At 38.3% G+C, this 22352-nt stretch overlaps 1 protein-coding gene across 1 annotated transcript in view; it reads right to left on the reverse strand.

The window, feature by feature from the left end:
- LOC121972823 (protein RETARDED ROOT GROWTH-LIKE-like) overlaps positions 1–22352 on the reverse strand; it is a 30386-nt gene that overhangs the window by 3812 nt on the left and 4222 nt on the right. Inside the window, exons 6-7 of the mRNA XM_042524449.1 lie at positions 21789–21903; positions 21582–21718 (exon numbers count right to left, since the gene is read on the reverse strand). Coding sequence (XP_042380383.1) covers positions 21582–21718; positions 21789–21903 — 252 coding nt within the window. The remainder of the gene's footprint in view (positions 1–21581; positions 21719–21788; positions 21904–22352) is intronic.

Genomic DNA, 22352 nt, shown 5'->3' on the forward strand with positions numbered 1-22352 from the left:
TGAGGTGTTACCATATGAGATTTTGGGGTCAAAATTTGGCGTGATCGAGCATAACATCCTCCATGTTTTGGCCATTTACACTAATGGCTAGTAGTTACCCGTGATTTACCTCCTTCATGTTAGCCTAGGGACGTGTTGGCGGAGGCGCTGGGATGAGCGAATCAATTTTTTTTTTTTTTTTTTTTTTGGTGCCACACTTGAATTGCATATGTTAACAAAGTGTGATCAAAATTAATACGCATAGCAGGATTAACTTTTTATATAAAAGTAAAACATCAATGGGCATGACTGATTTACTTATAAATTGTGATTATCAAAGATGATCTTGATGTTAAACTTGTATAAAATTCGAGCAAAACGTATTATAAAATATCTAGAAAATATAAATAATTTAAAGAGAATAAGAGAAGAATTTTATTTCTCTCTTTGATTGTATCTCATGAGATTACAAAGATGCCTATTTATAAGCCTTGTGAGAAGTAATAAATGTTGATGTATGGAGCATCAGATGATTAAACCCAAATTTTGATAATGACAAAGTTTTCAAAGTTAAGGATTATTATGATTCTAATAAGTTTGACTGAGTGTGCAGGAAAGTCCTAAGTGAGTTTAGGCAAGGTAAAAGTCCTAGTGAATATTAGGCAGGTAGAAAATCTTAGTTACGGCTAGGCAAGAAAGTCTTGGTCCAAGATATTAGACAAAAGTCTTAGCAAGTTGAGGACATCGGATAGAAAATCCTACTGGTCAAGGATAGCAGGTGAAAGTCTTGAATGTTGCGGACACTAGGCAAAAGACTAGATGGGTCGGGGATCGGACGTCCAGCAGAAAGTCCTGTAGTCTTGGATACTGAGCAAAAGTCCAAATGATCTAGAAGACTAGTTTGACATTAGAAGTAGGTGAGGACACATTCCTCATTGAGAAAATAGTAGGTGTCGGTTCGATCTAGAATTTCACATGAAATCTAAAGTTAGAACCTGACAATCCCAAGACTATCTAAATTATTATATTATGCCGATTTTTTCTAACTCTATGGTGCAGGAAATCAAAGCTGAAACTTAGCTAGAAAAGGAGTCTCCAAGCGCTCGGGAAGGGTCTAGGCTCTCAGAGGTCCGGGCGATTGGAGGTCCGAGCGCCCGGACCGAGTTCAGTGCTTGGATTGTCCCAAACCCTAGGAGGCACCCAGCTGAGGTGACCGATGTTGATTGGTCAACACACATCAGAGTCCAAGCGCCCGGATGGGTCCAGGCGCTTGGATGAGTTCAGCCGCCCGGATGCGTCTAAGCGCCTGGAGAGGGATAAACTTTGGCGGATATAGTTTCACTGAGGTCACGCCATGTCAGCTTAATGGGGGCGCTTGAGACTGGTCTAGGTGCTCGGACAAGGCTATAAAAGGAGGGTTCGACCAGCACCTCAAGAACAACAACTCCAACAATTTACTCGACGACGCTGTAACGCTGCTTCGATGACCAAAAGCATGAATCTCTAAATCTTTAGTTGTTAGTATAATTTCATTTATAGCACTTAAACTATTATTACTTTGTACTTATACTTATTATAAATTATTAGTGGATTGTCCAACGAAAATTATCGACAATCATGGGCCTTGGAGTAGGAGTCACCATAAGCTCTGAATCAAGTAAAACCAAAAGTGTTAGTATTGGTTTTGTCTTTCTTATTTCCACTGCATACTTTTGACTATTTACAAAAAAAATGAAAAAGCCACAAGTGTTATTCATGCCTTCCCTCTAGCTCTTTGAATCTTACAATTGGTATTAGAGTGGGGGTACTCTGAATTGGTGCAACCTTTTTTTTATTTTACTTTTTTAAATTTTCGTCATAAGTCAGAATTGGTATATAACTTCTTCTGACAAATTTCTCATTTTTTTTTTAAAAAATATCAAAGTTGGTGCAATATCACTCGAGCGGTATTTCTTTTCTCCTGCACTACTAATCTAAGACCAAGTCTTGGTACATTTTTCTTTAATTCTTGTTTTGTAGATCGATTATACGAAATGACCCATCAAGAAAGCACAGTACCGCCCATTTGCCTCTTTTTTTGGTGAGGATTTTGACTACTGGAAGGGCTGGATGAAGTACATGATGGATTGAAAGCGCTAGAGGGGGGTGAATAGCGCTCGTGGCTATTTTTAGCGTTTTAAAACACAGATTATAAGTACAGCGGAAAGTAAATGCAAACACACAAGACACGAGTGTTTTACTTCGTTCGGAGCCTATCTCGACTCCTACTCGAAGGCCCGCGGTCCTTGACCGCTTTCGGTGGGCAACAACTATAAATTTGAACTATTACAAGCTAGAAGCAATTACAATTAAGTGCAAATAAGAAAGTTTTACCAACGAACAAGAAAGTATAAGAGCGTTGGAGGTTGAGTTCGTTGATGTAGCAAAGCGTTGTTGAAGCGTACGGAGCACACGAGAGCACAAGACTTCTGTTCGGAATTCGATATATTGAGCTGCACCTCGAGGCCCCTTTTTATAGCTCTGCAAGGTCTGATCCAAATCCCCAAGTCTCGGGATCAGATTTGACCCGAAGCGGATTGGTCGATCGATCCTCACGTTCGGTCGACCGATCAGATGATCTCCACCGCATCTGATCCGTCCATCCGTCGCTCCGCTTCGATATGGTCAAACTTTATCCCTGGGATCGGTCGACCGATCCCAAGGTTCGGTCAACCGATCAGTCTCCTATGACCCGCACACCTCGGCTTGATCCAGTTGACACCTATCCCAGGTTCGGTTGACAAATCCCGAGGTCCGGTCGACCGATCCCTGGTCGAACCCGGTCCAACTTCTGGAGATCTGATCTAGTTGCTTGAAAGTTCGGTCGACCGATCCCGGTCAGTACTAACCCTGCACAAAAGTGTTAGTTTCCTGCAAAACAGAGTTAGAACACAAAATATAATATATAAACAAATGAATTCACATCCTTCGGACTGTCCGGGTCTGACTTCGGGTTTCCGACCGGAAACCCAAGGTCGACCCGACGCCTACTGTTCCCTCTACGGGGAACGCGTCCTCACCTACTCCACTCAGGAGATTTACCTGATGTCAGTCCGATCCTCCAGACCGATTGGACTTTCTGCCTAGGGTTACCACCCCCTAGGACCTAAGGTTACCGCCCCCTAGGGTTTTTCTCCACCTAGGGTTATCACCCCCTAGGACCTAAGGTTACCGCCCCTTAGGATTTTCCTCCACCTAGGGTTACCACCCCCTAGGACCTAAGGTTACCACCCCTTAGGATTTTCACCTGCCTAACCACAGTTAGGACTTTCCTGCACACTTGTTTAAGCTCATTAGATAACAAAACAACTTAACTTGAACCCTTTGACATAATCAAAACACCGGTTCGATTGTCGGATGTTTCCCGCACTAACAATCTTGCCCTTTTTGATTATGAAAACATAGTTCAAAGTTAAGTAAAGTATGACAAAATTAAAATATGAAATTATTAAGAAATTTAAACATGAATGTATAAAAATTTGTAAAACTTATGCTCCTCTTTATGTTTAAATTCTTAATTCTTAATCTCTTTAACTTTGACTTTTCTCTCCCCCTTTGACATAAATCAAAAACAATATCAGGAAGAGAAGAAAATAATTAGTTTAAGCTCCCCCTGAAAAGTAGCCATTTATTTAATGTCTTAGTGTTTCAAAAAGAATTGTTTTACTTAAATTAGGAAATGCCTTGGAAAATACTTAGTGTTTTCAACAAAAACTTAGCAAAATTAGCAATTGAAAATCATTACTTTGGTAAACACTTAGCTAAATTTGAAAAAGACTTTCGTGAAAAAATATTTAACTTAGTTAATTTTGAAAAAGGCTATAGAAGTCACTTAGCTAAATTTGCAAAGAAGTTTTAGCTAAATTTTAACAAGTCTTTTGAAAAACACTTAGCTCAATTTGAAATGGTTTTGAAAATACTTAACTCATTTTCAACAAAGATTAGCTTTAATCTTTTGAAATTAATTGTTGTTTAAAAAAAATGAGTTATATAAGAAATTTTGACAAAACACTTAAAGGTATATATATATATATATATATATATATTTTTAAACTTTGCTTGAGTATTTAACTTTAAAAGGATTTTCATAAAAGCTTAACTTAAGTACTTAGATTTGCAAAAAAAACTTAGTAAAAGATTTGGATAATTTTAGTGCTTAGTTTTGAAAAATGATTATATGAAAATCCAAGCTTTTAAAAATAATGTTAATTCAATATCACATCTATCATAATTTTTTATTTTAAGTCAAGTCAAAAATAATTTTTAAAACCAAGTCAAAGATAATTTTTATTTTAAAGGAGAACTAGCTTGAAAAGAAGAATTCACTCCCCCTTGATTAATGTCTTAATAAATTCTTAGGTTCTTATAGTCCAAGCATGTGGCAACTTATTCACCTTGTCTTAATCAGGTATCAGAGCCCTAAAGTGTAAGCATGCTTAAGCTTAACATTTCCTTCACCAACTGTCTAACCGTTAGCTACTTGCTGATTGCCTAGAGGGCAGCAACTTTCACTTGGTTAGTCAAGTAAAGTCATTTAGTCCAATTAGATTTGACTAAGGCTGAAAGACTTGACTTAATTGCTGTTAGTAAAGTATTTAACGCCCAGATTCATATTGATGCACAGTAATAAGCATTCTTGAGTCCAGACTGTACCCTATGCATCTCACACCATTCTATGTTTTACAAACACAAGTAAGGTATACCTAGGTGTTTGTGAGATGCTCTGGCTTAAATCTAGGGGAACAAGATTTCTAGGGTAGATCCTAGGCTAAGTCATATTTTTGAAAATTCTAAGAAAATGGGATTTTAAAATCATTATTTTTCCTAGATTTTGAAACGAATAAAAGAACGAGTTTTGAAGTAAGATAGTGAGTTTTGAAAAATTAATATCTATTCTACCCAGCACATTCCTATTTGCCTTCTAAGTGAGCCGAACTCAAGTTCAGGTAAGGGCTTTGTGAAGATGTCAGCTAGGTTTGATTTTGACTCAACATAGTTGAGTTCAATATCACCCTTAGCTACGTGATCCCTTACAAAGTGGTGTTTCACTTCTATATGTTTAGTTCTTGAGTGATGAATTGAGTTTTTAGTTAGATTTATTGAGCTTATATTATCAATTGAGATTTTAGTTTTATGATACTCCAGTTGATAGTCTTTAAGGGTATGCATCATCCACATCAACTGAGATGTGCATTCACCTAAGGCTATATATTCAGCTTCAGTGGTAGATAAAGCAACACAGTGTTGCTTTCTACTTGACCAACTTACTAGGCATTGTCCTAGAAATTGACAGCTATCACTTGTGCTTTTTCTATCTAGCTTGCATCCGGCATAGTCTGAGTCAGAGTAGCCGTTTAGGTCAAGGGTGCCAGATCTAGGGTACCATAGTCCTACATTTAGGGTTCCCTTAACATACCTAAGGATTCTTTTGACAAGGGTTAAGTGAGACTCTTTTGCACAAGATTGGTATCGTGCACACATACCTACTGCAAAAATAATGTCTGGTCGACTTGCAGTTAGGTACAGTAGACTTCCTATCGCACTCCGATAGTATTTCAAGTCTACTGATTTACCTTCTAAGTTTGAGTCAATTTTAGCATTTGTAGCCATTGGTGTATTGATTATTTTTGAGTTTTCCATGCCAAATTTTCTAATTAATTCCTTAGCATATTTAGTTTGATAAATGTAAATTCCATCTTTAGTTTGCTTAATCTGTAAATCTAAGAAGAAATTAAGTTCTCCTACCAGACTCATTTTGAATTCATTTTCCATAAGTTTGGTGATTTTTTTTTAGAAATTTAGAGTTTGTGGAACCGAAAATAATATCGTCAACGTAAATTTGGGCTATAAAAATATCATTTTCTAAGGTTTTTACGAAAAAGGTGTTGGTGCGGGTAGCACTAACGGTCTAACTCAGGTTTTGATGAATGACAAATAGGTTAAGTTAGTTGTGTTGTTGTCTGACACTTTGATCAAGTGTGCAGGAGAAGTCCAGCTAGGTCGACGGGCTGACCGGATAGCTGGCGAGAAGTCCAAGCGGGTCGACGGGCTGACCGGAGTCCAGCTAGGTCGACGGGCTGACCGGATAGCTGGCGAGAAGTCCAAGCGGGTCGACGGGCTGACCGGATGCTTGGCGAGAAGTCCAGACGGGTCGACGGGCTGACCGGACGTCTGGCAGGTAAGTGAGGTAAGTCACTGGAGGGGAGTGACTGTGAGGACGCATTCCCGGGAAGGGGACATTAGGCGTCGATCCAGCTTAGATCCATTTCGGATATCTAAGTCGAGATCGTGACTAGATTCCGGTCTCGGAAAGACGGAATCTAAGTCATACTCTTGATGTCAAATTTATAAACTGTGCTAACAATCTAATTTGCAGGTGGTTTATTTGCCTCGGACTAACCTTGTTTTGCAGGAAAGCTGGTTTCTGGAGAAAGGTGGTCCGGGCGTCCGGGAGGCAAATTTTATCCAGATCGCGCGTTGACACTTGGAGCTCGCTGGTTGGAAGTGTTACGTCACACCAGGGCACCCGGAAGGATCAGGCGCCGGGCGGCATATAAAAGAAGCCCCAGGCAGGAGCTTCAAGATATCGGTCTTCTGAGAACTCCGAGTCCAATCACTCTGCTGCTCTGCGCTCCAACAACATTCACAAAGCTCCGATGACTCACTCCGGCTCTCTTTTTAAGTCATTGTTTGTCGGTTAGCTGTGTTTTCTTTCTTTTCATTAGCAATATTTGTACGCAAATTGTAATTATCCGAATTGCTAGTGAATTGCCCAACGAAAGGAGTACGGGCCTTGAGTAGGAGTCGTCACAGGCTCGAACGAAGTAAAATCAACGATGTTCATCTCTTTACTTCTTTACTTTTCCGCTGCGTCTTAACTCGAGATTTTCGAATCGATATTCACCCCCTCTATCGAATCTAACGGTCTTACAAGTGGTATCAGAGGAGCGCTCCGATTTGGTGCAACCACCAATCAGACAAGGGGTGAAATCATTTTTTAACAATTTGATATTATTATCTTTTTGGAAGATTTTTTCTCTCGTTGGATTTAAAATCTAAATTGGTACAACACCAACTTAGAGTTTCTATTTCTCCCTTTGCTAATCCAAGACAAAGTCTTGGGATATTTTCGATTAATTTCGTGTGTGTAGGTAATGATGTCTCAACAAGAAGGCTTCAGCAGATCGTCCTCCTCTATTCAGCGGGGATGATTTTTCGTCTTTGGAAGAGGAGAATGGAGTCTACATGAAGGCAGACTACGACCAATGGATGGCGTCACAAGGGCTTACAAAATTCCGATGAACAACTCGGGAACATACTAGACCACGAAGGTGGACAAATGATGTGAAGAAAAAGGCATCAATTGAAAACAAAGCCATCAATACTCTACACTGCGGACTAACACGAGAAGAACTGAATCGGGTCGGACCGCATCAAAACGCTAAGGAACTTTGGGATAAACTGATCGAGCTGCACGAAGGAACAAGCGACGCAAAGGTAACAAAGAGAGATTTGCTGTTAAATAGAATTTTTAATATAAAAATGCAGAAAGGAGAAACGGCAAGTCAGCTCCACGCGAGGGTCAAAGATATCCTCAACGGTCTCCACGCGATAGACCACCAAATGGAGAACCGAGACTTAATCAGGTACGCGTTAAATGCTTTTCCGCGAAACAATTTGTGGGCATCAATCGTAGATGCCTACAAAATTTCAAAAAATTTATCTAAATTAAAATTGGACGAACTCTTTTGTGAATTAGAACTTCATGAGCAAACTAACGCCGGGGTCGAGAAAGGTGTAGCTTTATTTGCAGGTTCCTCTAAAGAAAAGAAGAACAAGCCCGAATCTGAAGAAGATTCCGATCAAGACTCTGAAGACGAAGAACACCTGGTGAACCTGGTAAGGAAAATGTTCACCAGGAAAAAGAGAAGCTTCAGCAAACAAGATCTTCAGAAGATCAGTTCGCCAGCCGACTCAAGAAATGTCACATGTTTCGGATGTAACAAAAAGGGGCACTACAAGAACGAATGCCCAAGATTGAAACTTGACAAACCAAAGTCAACAAAGAAGAAAGCCCTCAAAGCAACATGGGACGATTCCTCCTCAGACGAATCGGAAGGAGAAAAGCACCAAAGTCACCTCGCGCTGATGGCTCGCGAAGCTGAAACGGAAGAGGAATCGGAAGCCGGGTCCGAACCCGAATCGAGCCACGAGTCCGTACTCGTTTCCGAAGGTTCCAAAGAGGTATACCTAAACTTAAATCGTAAATTCTTTAGAATTATCTCGTGTTTAAATAAAAAATTAGTTAAATTGGAAAATAAAAATAAATCGCTTCTTGAGGAAAATCAAAACCTCAAGGAACAATTAAAAAATTCGAATCCAACTCAAGATCGAACACTTGAGGAGGAGAATTTATCATTAAAAAATGAAATTAATAAGTTAAAAGAATTGTTGGAAAAATTCACAACAAGATCTAAAAATTTAGATTTAATTCTAAATAACCAAAAGGCATGCTACAATAAAACCGGACTTGGATATAAGTCAAACTCAAACAAAACCTTTAAATCATTGTTAACCCAACACAAAGCAACTAAACAAGCTTGGGTCCCGAAAGCGTGCTTAACCACGCAAGTAGGACTTAATCAATTCTATATACCTAAAGATAAAATACATTATATAAACTTGAATAAATCAGATCAAAAACTAAAATATAAATCTAAATTAAAATCAAAATTCAAAACTCAACAAAATTTAGATTATCACCAAGTTGATTATAACTATAAAAAGAATCGACACAAACCCAAAATCTAAATTAATGGCCAATAATTCAGGGGGAGGCTCCAGAATAGCTGGCACCTCCAAAACTAACCTACCCGACAGGGTAACCCAAAACAAACTAACCCGGCAGGGTAATTAGGATTAGTTAAAGAGAGACCAAGTTTAACTTAACTCATGGTACTGGTGAAGTTTTTGGATGATAGTACGTTAGGGAAACTTGGGCATCGCATGTCTAGAAAGATATGGTTTCGATCTGGTGCATTTGGCCAAGTGGAACTGACCGAAGCTACCCTTAAACGAATCCTAACCAGTTAGACCAAGATTTAGTACTAAGTTCCGTGGATAGGACTATTCGGAAAACCTCGAAAGGTTGGTTACTTCTAATGATGTCCTTATGACTCACCAAGCTTAGAAGTTTATCCGAAGAATGCCTATTTGTGGAAACCAAAGCTAAGTCTGAATCTAACACAAGTTAAAACAAAACTCTGTAATCAAACTAATTTCATCTCACAAAATCATAGGATTCCTTGATTGATAATATAAATCGGGTGAGATGAATAAAACTTAAAAATTAATTTCAAAATTTTAATTTTAAAACTTAAATTAATTTCAAAATTTTAATTTTAAAACTTAAATTAATTTCAAAATTTTAATTTTAAAACTTAAATTAATTTCAAATTTTCAATTTTAAACTTAAATTAATTTCAAAATTTTAATTTTAAAACTTAAATTAATTTCAAATTTTCAATTTTAAACTTAAATTAATTTCAAAATTTTAATTTTAAAACTTAAATTAATTTCAAAATTTTAAAACTTAAATTAATTTCAAAATGTTAATTTTAAAACTTAAATTAATTTTAATTTTAAAACTTAAATTAATTTCATAATGTTAATTTTAAAACTTAAATTAATTTTAATTTTAAAACTTAAATTAATTTCAAAATTTCAATTTTAAAACTTAAATTAATTTCAAAATTTCAATTTTAAAACTTAAATTGATTTCAAATTGTTAATTTTAAAACTTAAATTAATTTCAAATTTTCAATTTTAAACTTAAAAATTAATTTCAAATTTTCAATTTTAAACTTAAATTAATTTCAAAATTTTAATTTTAAAACTTAAATTAATTTCAAAATTTTAAAACTTAAATTAATTTCAAAATTTTAATTTTAAAACTTAAATTAATTTCAAATTTTCTATTTTAAAACTTAAATTTCAATTTTAAAACTTAAATTAATTTCAAAATTTTAATTTTAAAACTTAAATTAATTCCAAAATTTCAATTTTAAAACTTAAACTAATTTCAAAATTTTAATTTTAAAAATTTCAAAATTTCAATTTTAAAACTTAAATTAATTTCAAAATTTTAAAAACTTAAATTAATTTCAAAAATTTAATTTTAAAACTTAAATTAATTTCAAGAATTTAATTTTAAAACTTAAATTAATTTCAAAATTTAAATTTTAAAACTTAACTCCAAAATCTAAAAAAAAAAAAAAATTGTCAGTCCAAAACCAGGGGCGGGCGCCCCTGGTATTCCCCTCCGGGGCGCCCGGAGGGGATCCGGGCAGGCGCCCGGAGTCCCTTATAAATAAGGGGCAGCAGGCGCCCCCAACCTCTGCCCCACTCATTCTCACTTTTGCCAAGGTTCACTTTGAACCTCAGTGCGAAAGTACTCTAAATCAAAATTTTCTTGCGGTGAAGACGCTGTTGCGATTCAACCGAGGTCGTCAAATCTATATTTTTTCGATGGCTCCTCGGTAAAGCATTCTTCCCCTCTCAAAATTTTTTTTTTCTTCTAAATTTTTTTTAATATTCTTTATATACAGTAGGAAACGAACAAACACTGGTGCTGGACCCTCCAATGCTAGTACAGACCCTAGGTTTCCCACAGACGAACTTAGGATTAAATTTGAGTCCACCATTTATAAGGCCATTAGGACTACCTGCATAGATAGAGCGTTCTTCCTTAGGTCATGTCCCTCTGCTTTAGAGGTTATAGGCCACTATAATTTAAGGAACCTTGTCGAATGTACCAGTCCAATAAACATAAGTCTATGTGCCGAATTTTGCAATAACCTAGTAAAAGTAGACGATTTCACCTATACCACTAGGGCAGCAGGCACTGATATCGTATTTTCCCCTACGACTATCCGAGAGTTTTTAGAGTTGCGTCCATCTACTTGCTCCTTTTTGTGCTATCCTCCGAGGGATCTACCGTTCGACGATCCCTACTCACATATTACTCTCGATACGATCTATTCGTATTTTTTCGGGGAGAGAGATCCCATGGTGACAGTTTAGGTCGATAGAAGCTGCGAGTCCGGACTACGCTCTTTATAGGGTTGTAGTCCTTTGCATTTTACCATGACTACTCGGGACATCGCTGTGATGCGCCCATTCCATTCGTTCTTACTTTATGCCCTGATTCATAGGTTAGACATTGACATTAGCCTACACATCTTCTCCACCATTATCCATTCAGCTGGATTTGTGACTGACAGTCGAGTCCATATACCATTTGGTCACGTTCTGACAGCCTATATGTCCTCGCTGCACATTGATGTCACTAGGGGAGACGTTGCCCATATGACCGAGTTCGATGTTATAGCCGCTCGAAACTTTTCTCTAGCCGGCATCCACATAGATAGAGATGACGGAACTATGTCTTGGCGGAGGGGGGCACAGCACCAGCCCGATCCAGACGCACAGGTGGACGAGTTCATGCTCGCACTATTTCCAGAGGAAGCCGCACCGGCTCCACCACCACCCCCAGCTCGAGCACCACGACACGCTCCCCGCACTCTAGCCGACCGTATGACCGGACTAGAGAGAGCTATGGCGAGTCTCCAGCAGGAGAACTCTGACTTTCATCGGGACATGCGGCGAGAGGTTGCCGAGTTACGAGCTGCCAGAGGTTGCCGAGTTACGAGCTGCCAGAGTCACCCGACACACTGAGCTGATGACACTTCTTCGATCCTTGGGATCTGGACCACCCCCTTCATCATCTCAGTAGCCTTAGTGATGACCTACGTCTGTAGCTACACTACTTGTAAAATATTTTGGATTTATCTAGTAGCGTTTCAAACTTACATTGAATATGTTCTATCTTAATAGACTAGGATACTTTCAAAAATGGTTTTATCAAATTATAGGTTAAACTTGTTTGTTTTCAAAACTTTCCATTTTTAGATTTTTCAAAAACAGTTTTGGCCTTAGACTAGTTTTGAATCCTTAGAAAGCATGTGCCCATAGGTCTAGTTCTTGAGCATCTCACCAACACCTTAGGTTTACCTTGCTTGTGTTTGATAAACATAGAAAGGGGTGAGATGCATAGGCCAACTGTCTGGACTTAAGATGCTAATTTCAGTGCATCAACATAAGTCTGGACGTTAAATACAATTCAGATATTAATCAGATTAAAGTTCATCAGTCAAGTCAAACACTGACTGGTTGTAATTAACTTAATCTGACTAACCAAGTGAAAGCTACTATCTTCTGATAGTTAGTTAGTACCTAATTGGTTAGACAGCTGGTTAAAGTTATGTCAGGTTCAGGGGGAGGAATTAATTAAAAACTTTTCCTTTATATAAAATATTTTAAATTTTGTTTGAAAAATGTTCTCTTAAAAATTTCTTAAACCTACTTTTGAAAACTAACTCTTATAAAACTAAGCTGTTTTTAAGAATTAGGTTTTACATCTTATTGAAAATTGATTTTGAAAATTAGATTTAACTTAGTTTTGAAAATTGTGGAAATTAGATTTTCCAAAACTTAAGTTTACAAACTAAGCTTCTCAAAATCTTTTTCCTTAATTTTGAAAATCAAAGTTCAATAATCAATCTTCAAAATCAACTTGCTTAAAATTGTGAAATATTTTAAACTCAAAATTGTTTGTTTTAAATCACAAACGTTTTATCCTTTTTACTTAGTCTTTGAAAACTCAACTTTTCAAGTATTTTAAACCATGGTTTTGAAACTAGTACTTTTGAACTTTAAAATTTTGATTTTTGAAAATTAGATTTAATTATTTTACTTTATCAAAATTAGTTCTACCAAACTCCTTTGAAAACTAAAAGTAAAGTTCAAAATCAATATTTACAAACTGAAATTTGATTTGCAAAAACTCAAGTGTTAAAAATTATGAAGTTAGATTTTTTCAAACTTAAATCACTGTCAAAACTTAAGTTTTAAATTAAATCGTTTACAAACTTAGTGTTGAAAAATTTTTCAAACTTAGTTTTGGAATTCTGGTTTTTGAAAACTTGTGTTTGAAAATGAAAACTTAGCTATCTTTCTAAAAGCTAAAAGCTAATGCTTTAAACAAATTTTCAAAAGCTTAAACTCCCCCAAGTCAACTTGACTATTTTTTAACTTGCTGTTAAAAATTGTACTTTTATCAGTATCTTTGAATTTTTTAACTAAACCTTTTATTACTCTACACTATGCTTGTTTACCCCTTACTTTTGATGAATGCCAAAGGGAGAAGGGTTAGGTGGTTAAGTTAGCTAAACCAATTTGAAAACACAAACCGACTTTAAAACCACACAAATGCATGTTGTTTCGTACATATGCTTTCACTAACTTAACGAGTTGTCATTCCATCAAAAGGGGAGATTGTTGGTGCGGGTAGCACTAACGGTCTAACCAGTTTTGATGGAATGACAACGTTAATTAGTGTTGTTGTCGACACTTTGATCAGTGTGCGGGAGAAGTCCGGCTAGGTCGGGGCTGACCGGATGGTGGCGAGAAGTCAAGCGGTCGGGGGTGACGGACGCTTGGCGAGAAGTCGGCTAGGTCGACGGGGCCGGATAGTAGCGAGAAGTCAGCGGGTCGGCAGGCTGACCGGACGCTTGGCGAGAAGTCGAGACGGGTCGGGCTGGCCGGACGTCGGCGGTAAGTGAGGTAAGTCCGGAGGGTGAGCGTGAGCGCGTTCGAGAAGGGACATTAGGCGTCGATCCGGCTTAGATCCATTTCGGATATCTAAGTCGAGATCGTGACTAGATTCCGGTCTCGGAAAGACGGAATCTAAGTCATACTCTTGATGCTAATTTTATTACTTAGCGTATCTGTAAAAATGTGCTAACAATCTTTGCTGCAGGGTTTATTTGCCTCGGACTAACATTGTTTTGCGGTGAGGAGCAACGTGAGGTCAGGCGCGGAATCGGGCGCTGGAAGGATCAGGCGCGGAGGCAAATTTATCCCGGGCAGCGTTGACACTTGGAGCATCTGGTTGGGAGTGTTACGTCACCTCGAGCGCCGGAAGGATCCGTGCGCCGGGCGGCATATAAAGCCCAGCGGGAGCTTCAAGATATCAGTCTTCTGAGAACTCTGAGTCCAATCACTCTACTGCTCTGCACTCCAACAACGTTCACAAAGCTCCGACGACTCACTCCGGCTCTCTTTTTAATTCATTGTTTGTCGGTTAGCTTTGTTTTCTTTCTTTTCATTAGCAATATTTGTACGTAAATTGTAATTATCCGAATTGCTAGTGAATTGCCCAACGAAAGTACTCAAGGAGTACGGGCCTTCGAGTAGGAGTCGTCACAGGCTCCGAACGAAGTAAAAATCAACAGTGTTCATCTCTTTACTTCTTTACTTTTCCGCTGCGTCTTAACTCGAGATTTTCGAATCGATATTCACCCCCCCTCTATCGAATCTAACGGTCTTACAAAATGTTGGGTTTATTTGACCTTGTTTAAATCCTTTTGATATTAAGTAATTAGACAGACGTTCATACCAAGCCCTAGGTGCTTGTTTTAGTCCATATAGGACCTTTTTTAATTTAAAGACATAATTTGGTTGTTCTAAATCTTCAAATCCTGGGGGTTGCCCTACATACACTTCTTCTTTAATAAATCTATTTAAAAATGCGGATTTTACATCCATCTGAAATAGCTTGAATCCTTTGTGTGCTGCATAGGCTAGCAACATCCTAATGGATTCAAGTCTTGCTACTGGAGCATAGGTCTCGTCATAATCTAACCCTTCTACTTGACTGAATCCTTTAGCTACTAACCTAGCTTTGTTTCTAACTATTTCACCTTGATCGTTTAATTTGTTTCTAAAAATCCATTTAGTGTCAATTATGGATTTGTTAACGGGTTTCGGCACTAATTCCCAGACCTGATTTCTTTCAAATTGGGCCAATTCTTCTTGCATTGCTAGAGTCCAATCTGGGTCTGGCAGGGCTTCTTCTATGGTTTTGGGTTCGATTTTTGAAATCAAGGCTATTTGGCTCTGGTTTCTATAAGATGATCTAGTTCTGACTCCTACAGTTGGGTCACCCAAAATTTGGTCAGATGGGTGATTTGTGCTTGTTCTAGTTGGTCGTATATCATTTGAGTTAGTGATTTGTTCTTCAGATTCAATAGGTTCAGGTTGAATTTCGTCATCTTCTCTGTTTATTGGGTTAATATTTTCTGTATTTTCAGTTTCATTTATTGTGTTTGGTAACTTATTTTCTTCATCAAATATTATATTTATTGTTTCTTCTACTTTTAGGGTATTTTTGTTATACACTCTATATGCTCTACTAGTTGTTGAATATCCTAAAAATATTCCCGGGGTTGTTTTTGATGTAAATTTCCCTAAGTACTCTTTAGTGTTTAAAATGAAGACTTTATACCCAAATACTTTTAAATAGTTTAAGTTGGGAATTTTATTATAATAAATTTCATAGGATGCTTTATTTTGAAATTTGTTAAGTAAAATTCTATTTTGAATGTAACATGCTGTACTAACTGCTTCAGCCCAGAATTGATTAGATAGTTTATATTCGTTTAACATGGTTCTAGCAGCTTCTTGTAGGGTTCTGTTTTTACGTTCTACTAAACCATTTTGTTGAGGGGTCCTAGGGCAAGAGTATTCATGTTTGTATCCGTTTATTTCACAAAATTCAGTAAAGTTGTGATTCTCAAATTCTCCTCCATGGTCATTTCTTATTCTTTTAATTTTAGTGTCTTTTTCATTTTATGTTAATTTACAAAAATTACTAAATATTTCAAAGGTTTCATCTTTTGTTTTTAGAAATTTTACCCAGGTGAACCTAGAGAAATCATCTATTATAACTAAGCAATACTAGTTCTTGCTTAGTGACTTGGCTCCGTGTGAATCGAATAGGTCTAGGTGAAGGAGCTCAAGCAAACAAGTAGTTCTACCTAGATTGGTTGACTTGTGGGTTGACTTGGTTTGTTTTCCTTGTTGACATACATTACAGATTGAATTTTCAATAACCTTTAATTTGGGCAATCCTCTAACTAGTCCATTTTGACTCATTTTTTAAATGAGTCTTGTGTGAGTGTGACCCAATCTCCTATGTCACAACTCAGTTTCCTCTTGTTGTGTTAGAAAACACTTTATCGAGGGTGTTGGTAGATAAATTGTGTAGACATTATCTTTCCTTGTGCCCTTAAGTATGATTTTTGGATTATCAATATGTTTGACTATGCATTCGGACTTGGTAAAATTAACTGAGTAACCAGTATCGCATAATTGGCTTATACTTAATAAATTAAAATAAAAATTTTCAACTAATAACACTTTTCGAATAATAAAATCAGAGTTAAGTTCGATATTACCTTTTCCGATTACTTTCAGTTTTCCATCGTTGCCGAATGCAACTGATCCTAGGTTCTTTAGTTTTAGCTTAGTGAACTTCAACCTATCTCCAGTCATATGTCTGGAGCATCCACTGTCCAACACTCATTGATCCAATTCCTACGCATAAAGTAGTTGATGGATCAAAAGACAGTTTGATTGAAGTAAGTCCTTAATTTTGCATCCTACCCAATCTGAGTTAATAATTAGTTAATTCTATTGAAGAATTTTTTGAAAAATGTTTAAGTTTGAAAAATATTTTAAGTTAATTTTTTAATTTTTGAAAAAGTAGTTAATTGAAAATATCTAAGTTATTTTTAATTTGAAAAATATTTAAGTTATTTTTAATTCCTTAGTCATCTCACCCGATCTAAATTTTCAATAAGGGACTCCTATAATTTTTGTGAGATGAATTGAGATTCAATTTTAGGAGTATGTTTGACTTTATGTTAGATTCAGGTTTAGCTTTGGGTTTAACAAGTAAGCATTCTTTGGATAAACTTCTGGGCTATGGTGAGTCACAAGGAACTCATTAAAGTAACCATGCCTTCGAGGTTTTCCAAATAGTCCTACCCATTGAACTTAATACTAAACCTTGGTCTAACTAGTTAGGATCCATTTAAGGGTAGCTTCGGTCAGTTCCACTTTGCCAAATGCACCATGTCGAAGCCATATCTTCCTAGACATGCGATGCCCAAGCTTCCCTAACGTACTATTATCCAAAAACTTCACCAGTACCGTGGATCAAGTTAAACCTAGCCTATTTTATCTTACTTAAATTACCCTGCCGGGTAGTCTACTCTTGTTTACCCATTTCGGGTATATTAAGTTTGGTTACCCAGTCGGGTAGTTTAGTTGCGGGTGCCAGCTATTCTGGATCCTCTTTCTATTTTCAATTGAATTTCGAATGTTAAGTTTAATTTCGAATTTTGATTTAATTGAATTTTTAATTTTAATTTCAAATTTTTAATTTTAATTTCAAAATTTTAATTTTAATTTCAAATTTTTAATTGAATTTTTAATTTTAATTTCGAATTTTAATCGTTTTAGCTCCCCCTGGATCATAGCCTCGATATGGTCTATCGAGGAAATGTATTTGATCCTTGGGAACCCAATATTGTCCGAGTCCAACTTGATTGATTAGGTTGGACTTGGCAACCCATGCTTGGACCATTTTTCTATTTGTTCTTTGTATGAGAGATAAATATGACTTATATTTCTTTTTAGATTTGTATCCTAGTCCAGTTCTATTGTACATTGCCCTTTGTGTTCCAAGAATCAAGTCAAGATTCTTGGATCCCAGGGAAAATCGTTCTAAGGTTGTCTTCAAATCCTTGACTTGACTTTTCAGGTTAGAATTCTCTTCCTCAAGTTTTTGAACTTGAGTTGAGGTTCCAGTCTGAACTGGATCAGTCAAGGATTCGTTATTTGTTGTTTCTTTAAGGAGTGTTACCTCCTTTTGAAGCGACTTGATTCGAATTTTGGGCTTAGCTACTTTATGCATTAAATAATTAATTAAGCTATATAAGCGATTTTTTACTTACAGAGGGGTTTGGCCCTTCGAAAATGGATGCGGATCCGTGGCTTCTCTCGGACTCGGCTTCTGATTCGTCCTCGCTTTCGGATTCGTTGTTGTAGTCCCGGGCTGTCAACGCAAGAAAGTTCGTTTGCTCGAGTTCTTCGTCGTCGGATTCCTCGGAAGAAGACTCATCCCATGTTGCCTTCAATGTCTTCTTTCTCTTTGGTTTCTTTGGATCCTTCTGGTTCGGGCAGTTTACCTTGATGTGCCCTTTTTGATTGCACCCGTAGCAGGTTACTTCGAATTTGACTTTCGAGCTTGGTTGGGCTTCTTTGGACTGGATAGCTTTTCTGACATCCTTTTTGTTGAAACCCTTCTTTTTGCAGAGTTTCTTTACCAGGTTGACTATTTCGGTTGTAAGCTCATCATCGTCTTCCGAATCTGGTTCTTCTTCTGACTCAGGTTCAGTTCTGCGCTTCATCTTTGATTCGTGCATTCTTCCTGTTCCTGCAACCAAAGCCAACCCTTTCTCGGTCAGGTGTGCATTAGTCTGTTCATGAAGTTCGAATTCTGCAAAAAGTTCATCTAACTTAATAGTAGATAAATCCTTAGAAACCTTGTAGGCATCTACCATAGATGCCCACAAGGTGTTCCTCGGAAATGCATTTAAAGAATACCTTATGATGTCTCGGTTATCTACCTTCTATCCAATTGCATGAAGACCATTGAGCAGATCTTGAATCCGGGCATGGAGTTGGGCAGCTGTCTCACCTTCCTGCAGTTTGATATTAAACAATTTATTGAAAATTAAGTCTCTTTTATTTACTTTAGTGTCGGACGTCCCCTCGTGAAGTTCAATGAGATTATCCCACAGCTCCTTGGCACTGCTGAAAGGGCCGACGCGGTTGAGTTCTTCTTTTGATAGGCCACACTGGAGGGTGCAGGTCGCCTTGGCATTGGCTTCCACCTTCTTAATCAGAGATGCGTCCCAGTCCTCGTATGGTAGTGGTTTGCCAGCGCTATCAGTTGGTAGTTAGAATCCGGTTTTGACAATCATCCAGACTTCGAAATGAGTCTAGAGATATGCCTCCATCCGACCCTTCCAGTACCCGAAGTCGTCTCCGGTGAATAGCGGGGGACGGGCCGTACTGTAGCCTTCTTGAAGGGTCATTTTAGATCAACTAAAAAAAATAAACAATAAGGAGGTTCCAGGACTTGGTTCTGGCTTAGTAGTGCGGTAAAAAAAATAGACCACGAACTCGGGTGGTGTTGCACCAACCTCGAGCAGAAAGCCGAATCGAGAAAATAATTAGAATATAGCTATAAAGCCAAATTCTAATTGACTCCGAAAAAAAAACTGAAAATACCATGACAAATTATTTTGAATGGTGGTTCCACCGATTCAAAATGACCCCGCTCTGATACCAATTGATGGATCGAAAGCGCTAGAGGGGGGGGTGAATAGCGCTCGTGGCTATTTTTAGCGTTTTAAAACACAGATTATAAGTGCAGCGGAAAGTAAATGCAAACACACAAGACACGAGTGTTTTACTTCGTTCGGAGCCTATCTTGACTCCTACTCGAAGGCCCGCGGTCCTTGACCGCTTTCGGTGGGCAACAACTATAAATTCGAACTATTACAAGATAGAAGCAATTACAGTTAAGTGCAAATAAGAAAGTTTTACCAACGAACAGGAAAGTAGAAGAGCGTTGGAGGTTCAGTTCGTTGATGCAGCAAAACGTTGTTGAAGCGTACGGAGCACACGAGAGCACAAGACTTACGTTGAATTCGATGTATTGCACCTCGAGGCCCTTTTATAGCTCGCAGTGATCCAGATCCCAGTCTTGGGATCAGTTGACCAAAGCGGATCGGTCGACCGATCCTCACGTTGATCGATCGATCGGATGATCTCCTGCATCTCGATCCATCCGTCGCTCCGCGATCCGTCAACTTTATCACAGGATCGGTCGATGATCAGGTTGATCGCCGTCGGTCTCCTCGACCCGCACACCTCGGCTTGATCCGGTCGATACCTATCCCAAGTTCGGTCGTCGATCCGAGGGTCGATCGATCCCGGTCGACCGGTCCACACGGAGATCGATCGGTTGCTTGAAGGTTCGATCTGAGTCGGTTGATCGACGATCCCGATCGATACTAACCGCACAAAAGTGTTAGTTTCGCAAACAGAGTTAGAACACAAAATATAATATATAAACAAATGAATTGACAGCCTTTTGTCCATCAACCGGTTTCGGCCGAAACCTAGGTCGACTGACGCCCTCGTTCCCTCTACGGGCAACGTCCTCACCTACTCCACTCGGAGATTTACGATGTCGATCCGGTCCTCGGACAGTGGACTTTCCGCCTAGGGCTACCACCCCCTAGGACCTAAGGTTACCGCCCCCTAGGGTTTTTCTCCACCTAGGGTTACCACCCCCTAGGACCTAAGGTTACCGCCCCTTAGGGTTTTCCTCCACCTAGGGTTACCACCCCCTAGGACCTAAGGTTACCACCCCTTAGGATTTTCACCTGCCTAACCGCAGTTAGGACTTTCCTGCACACTTGTTTAAGCTCATTAGATAACAAAACAACTTAACTTGAACCCTTTGACATAATCAAAACACCGGTTCAATCGTCGGATGCTTCCCGCACCAACAGTACCACCTCAAGACATAGGTGGAGATTTGGATCATCATTCAAACCAGGTTCACATTCCCCATCGAAGACGGGGTACTCATCCCCTGTGATGAGTGTGTTGGCGCAGCGGGGCCGACAAGAGGGGGTGAATTGCTTGCAAAATGAAAGTATACCCTCCTCGGATTTTCAACTCAAAATAAATAGCAACAATTAAAGTAAAGGCAAAATTAAAGTAAGAGACACGAAATTAACTTGGTTATAACCAAGACGGTTGTTAATCCAAGGTGATTGAACAGATCCACTAGAATGTCTCCTTCACTGTAGGCGGAGAAGCATTTTTACACACTAAACGAGTTCACGAGTTGCTAGGAATTGAATGCTTGATTGAATTATCATTTTCTAGCTTCAGGGGTCTTTAAATAGCTCCTGGAAATTCTATCTCGAAGGTCTATGACGCCTCTAACAAAGGTCTAAGGCGCCTTTAACCAAGTCAAGCGGATAAAACTCTATTCGCGCTCAAACGGTCGAGTTGACCAGCTTGGAGGCGCCTCAAACAGTGTTGAAGGCACCTCCATTGTTGAAGGTGCCTTCAACACTTGTTGGAGGCTCCTCCAAGATTGAGGACAGCGCAGGCGCCTCCATTTCTTCATGGAGGGTGCCTCCATCTAGCGTTCTAGCTCCTTTACACTTCCTTTTGGCTTCCGATGTTCCGATAGCATGGGTGATTGCGGCCAACCAGAATATGGCTCACCCGAACCCAATTACTGGTCTTTTCCCGTCGGCTCCCTTCCCGTGTCATTCTTCTTGCTAGTTGCGTCTTCCGCTCGACTTCCTGCGCTCCTAAGCTCATGCACACTTAGACACAGGGATCAAAAATAAACAGAACATAACTAACTTGGTTGATCACATCAAAACAACTATGGGGTCCAACAATCTCGCCCTTATTGATGTGCATCAACCCAAGTTCAAGTTAGGGGAAAATAACCAAATAGTAATTTTAAAAAATTACTAAACTAACATTTTAAGTACAAAAATTGTAATAATAGAATTTGTAACATAAGATATATCGACATCAAGATCTCCACGACGAGTAAAGTAACTATGAGAGAGTCCAAGAAATGCATTTTCCTGTTCTGCAGGATGTTCCTGAAGAACGAAATGTTGCGCTGCAAACCGATAATAAGATCAGAGCAGACCAAAACCAGCATGAGAATGAAAAAAGGAATCAAGTCATACCTCAACAAACTCCAGCTTAAAATGGAGGCTACCAAATCTATTAGTCAACTCAAAATCATCACGAAGGTACTCCCATATCTGCGCGTAATTAGCATTCTTCCATGCAATCTCCGGCCTGTAGAAAGCACATGATCATATACATGATAAAAACAATTGTCCGATATATATAACGAAGGTATTAATATCCTTTGATTAGTGAATGTGAACAGTGAGCAACTGATGTTGTTTATGAGTAAAACAAAATAATTGTAGGATATCGACCAAAATTCAAAGAAAATGTTCAAGGTTGACTATGTACACATGTATGGATATTGTTCCCATTAGTTTTGATCGCAGGCTAAGTATATCAGGGCCTAATATCTAATCGTAACAAAGATTGATGTCATGGGAGCAAAAAAAATTTTGTCATCGACCACCATTTTTCCTACTAGAAACAGAAAATTATATACACAAAAATCGACTAAGCGTGTAAAGCATGTAAGCTGGCATACATTAGTAACAAAATCTATACAAGCTTGTGTATGCACTGACATAATGTGTTAGGATGCATTGCCCCTCGTCCCT

This window comes from Zingiber officinale, chromosome 4A, assembly GCF_018446385.1.
Source record: "Zingiber officinale cultivar Zhangliang chromosome 4A, Zo_v1.1, whole genome shotgun sequence".
NCBI classification, from domain to species: Eukaryota; Viridiplantae; Streptophyta; class Magnoliopsida; order Zingiberales; family Zingiberaceae; genus Zingiber; species Zingiber officinale.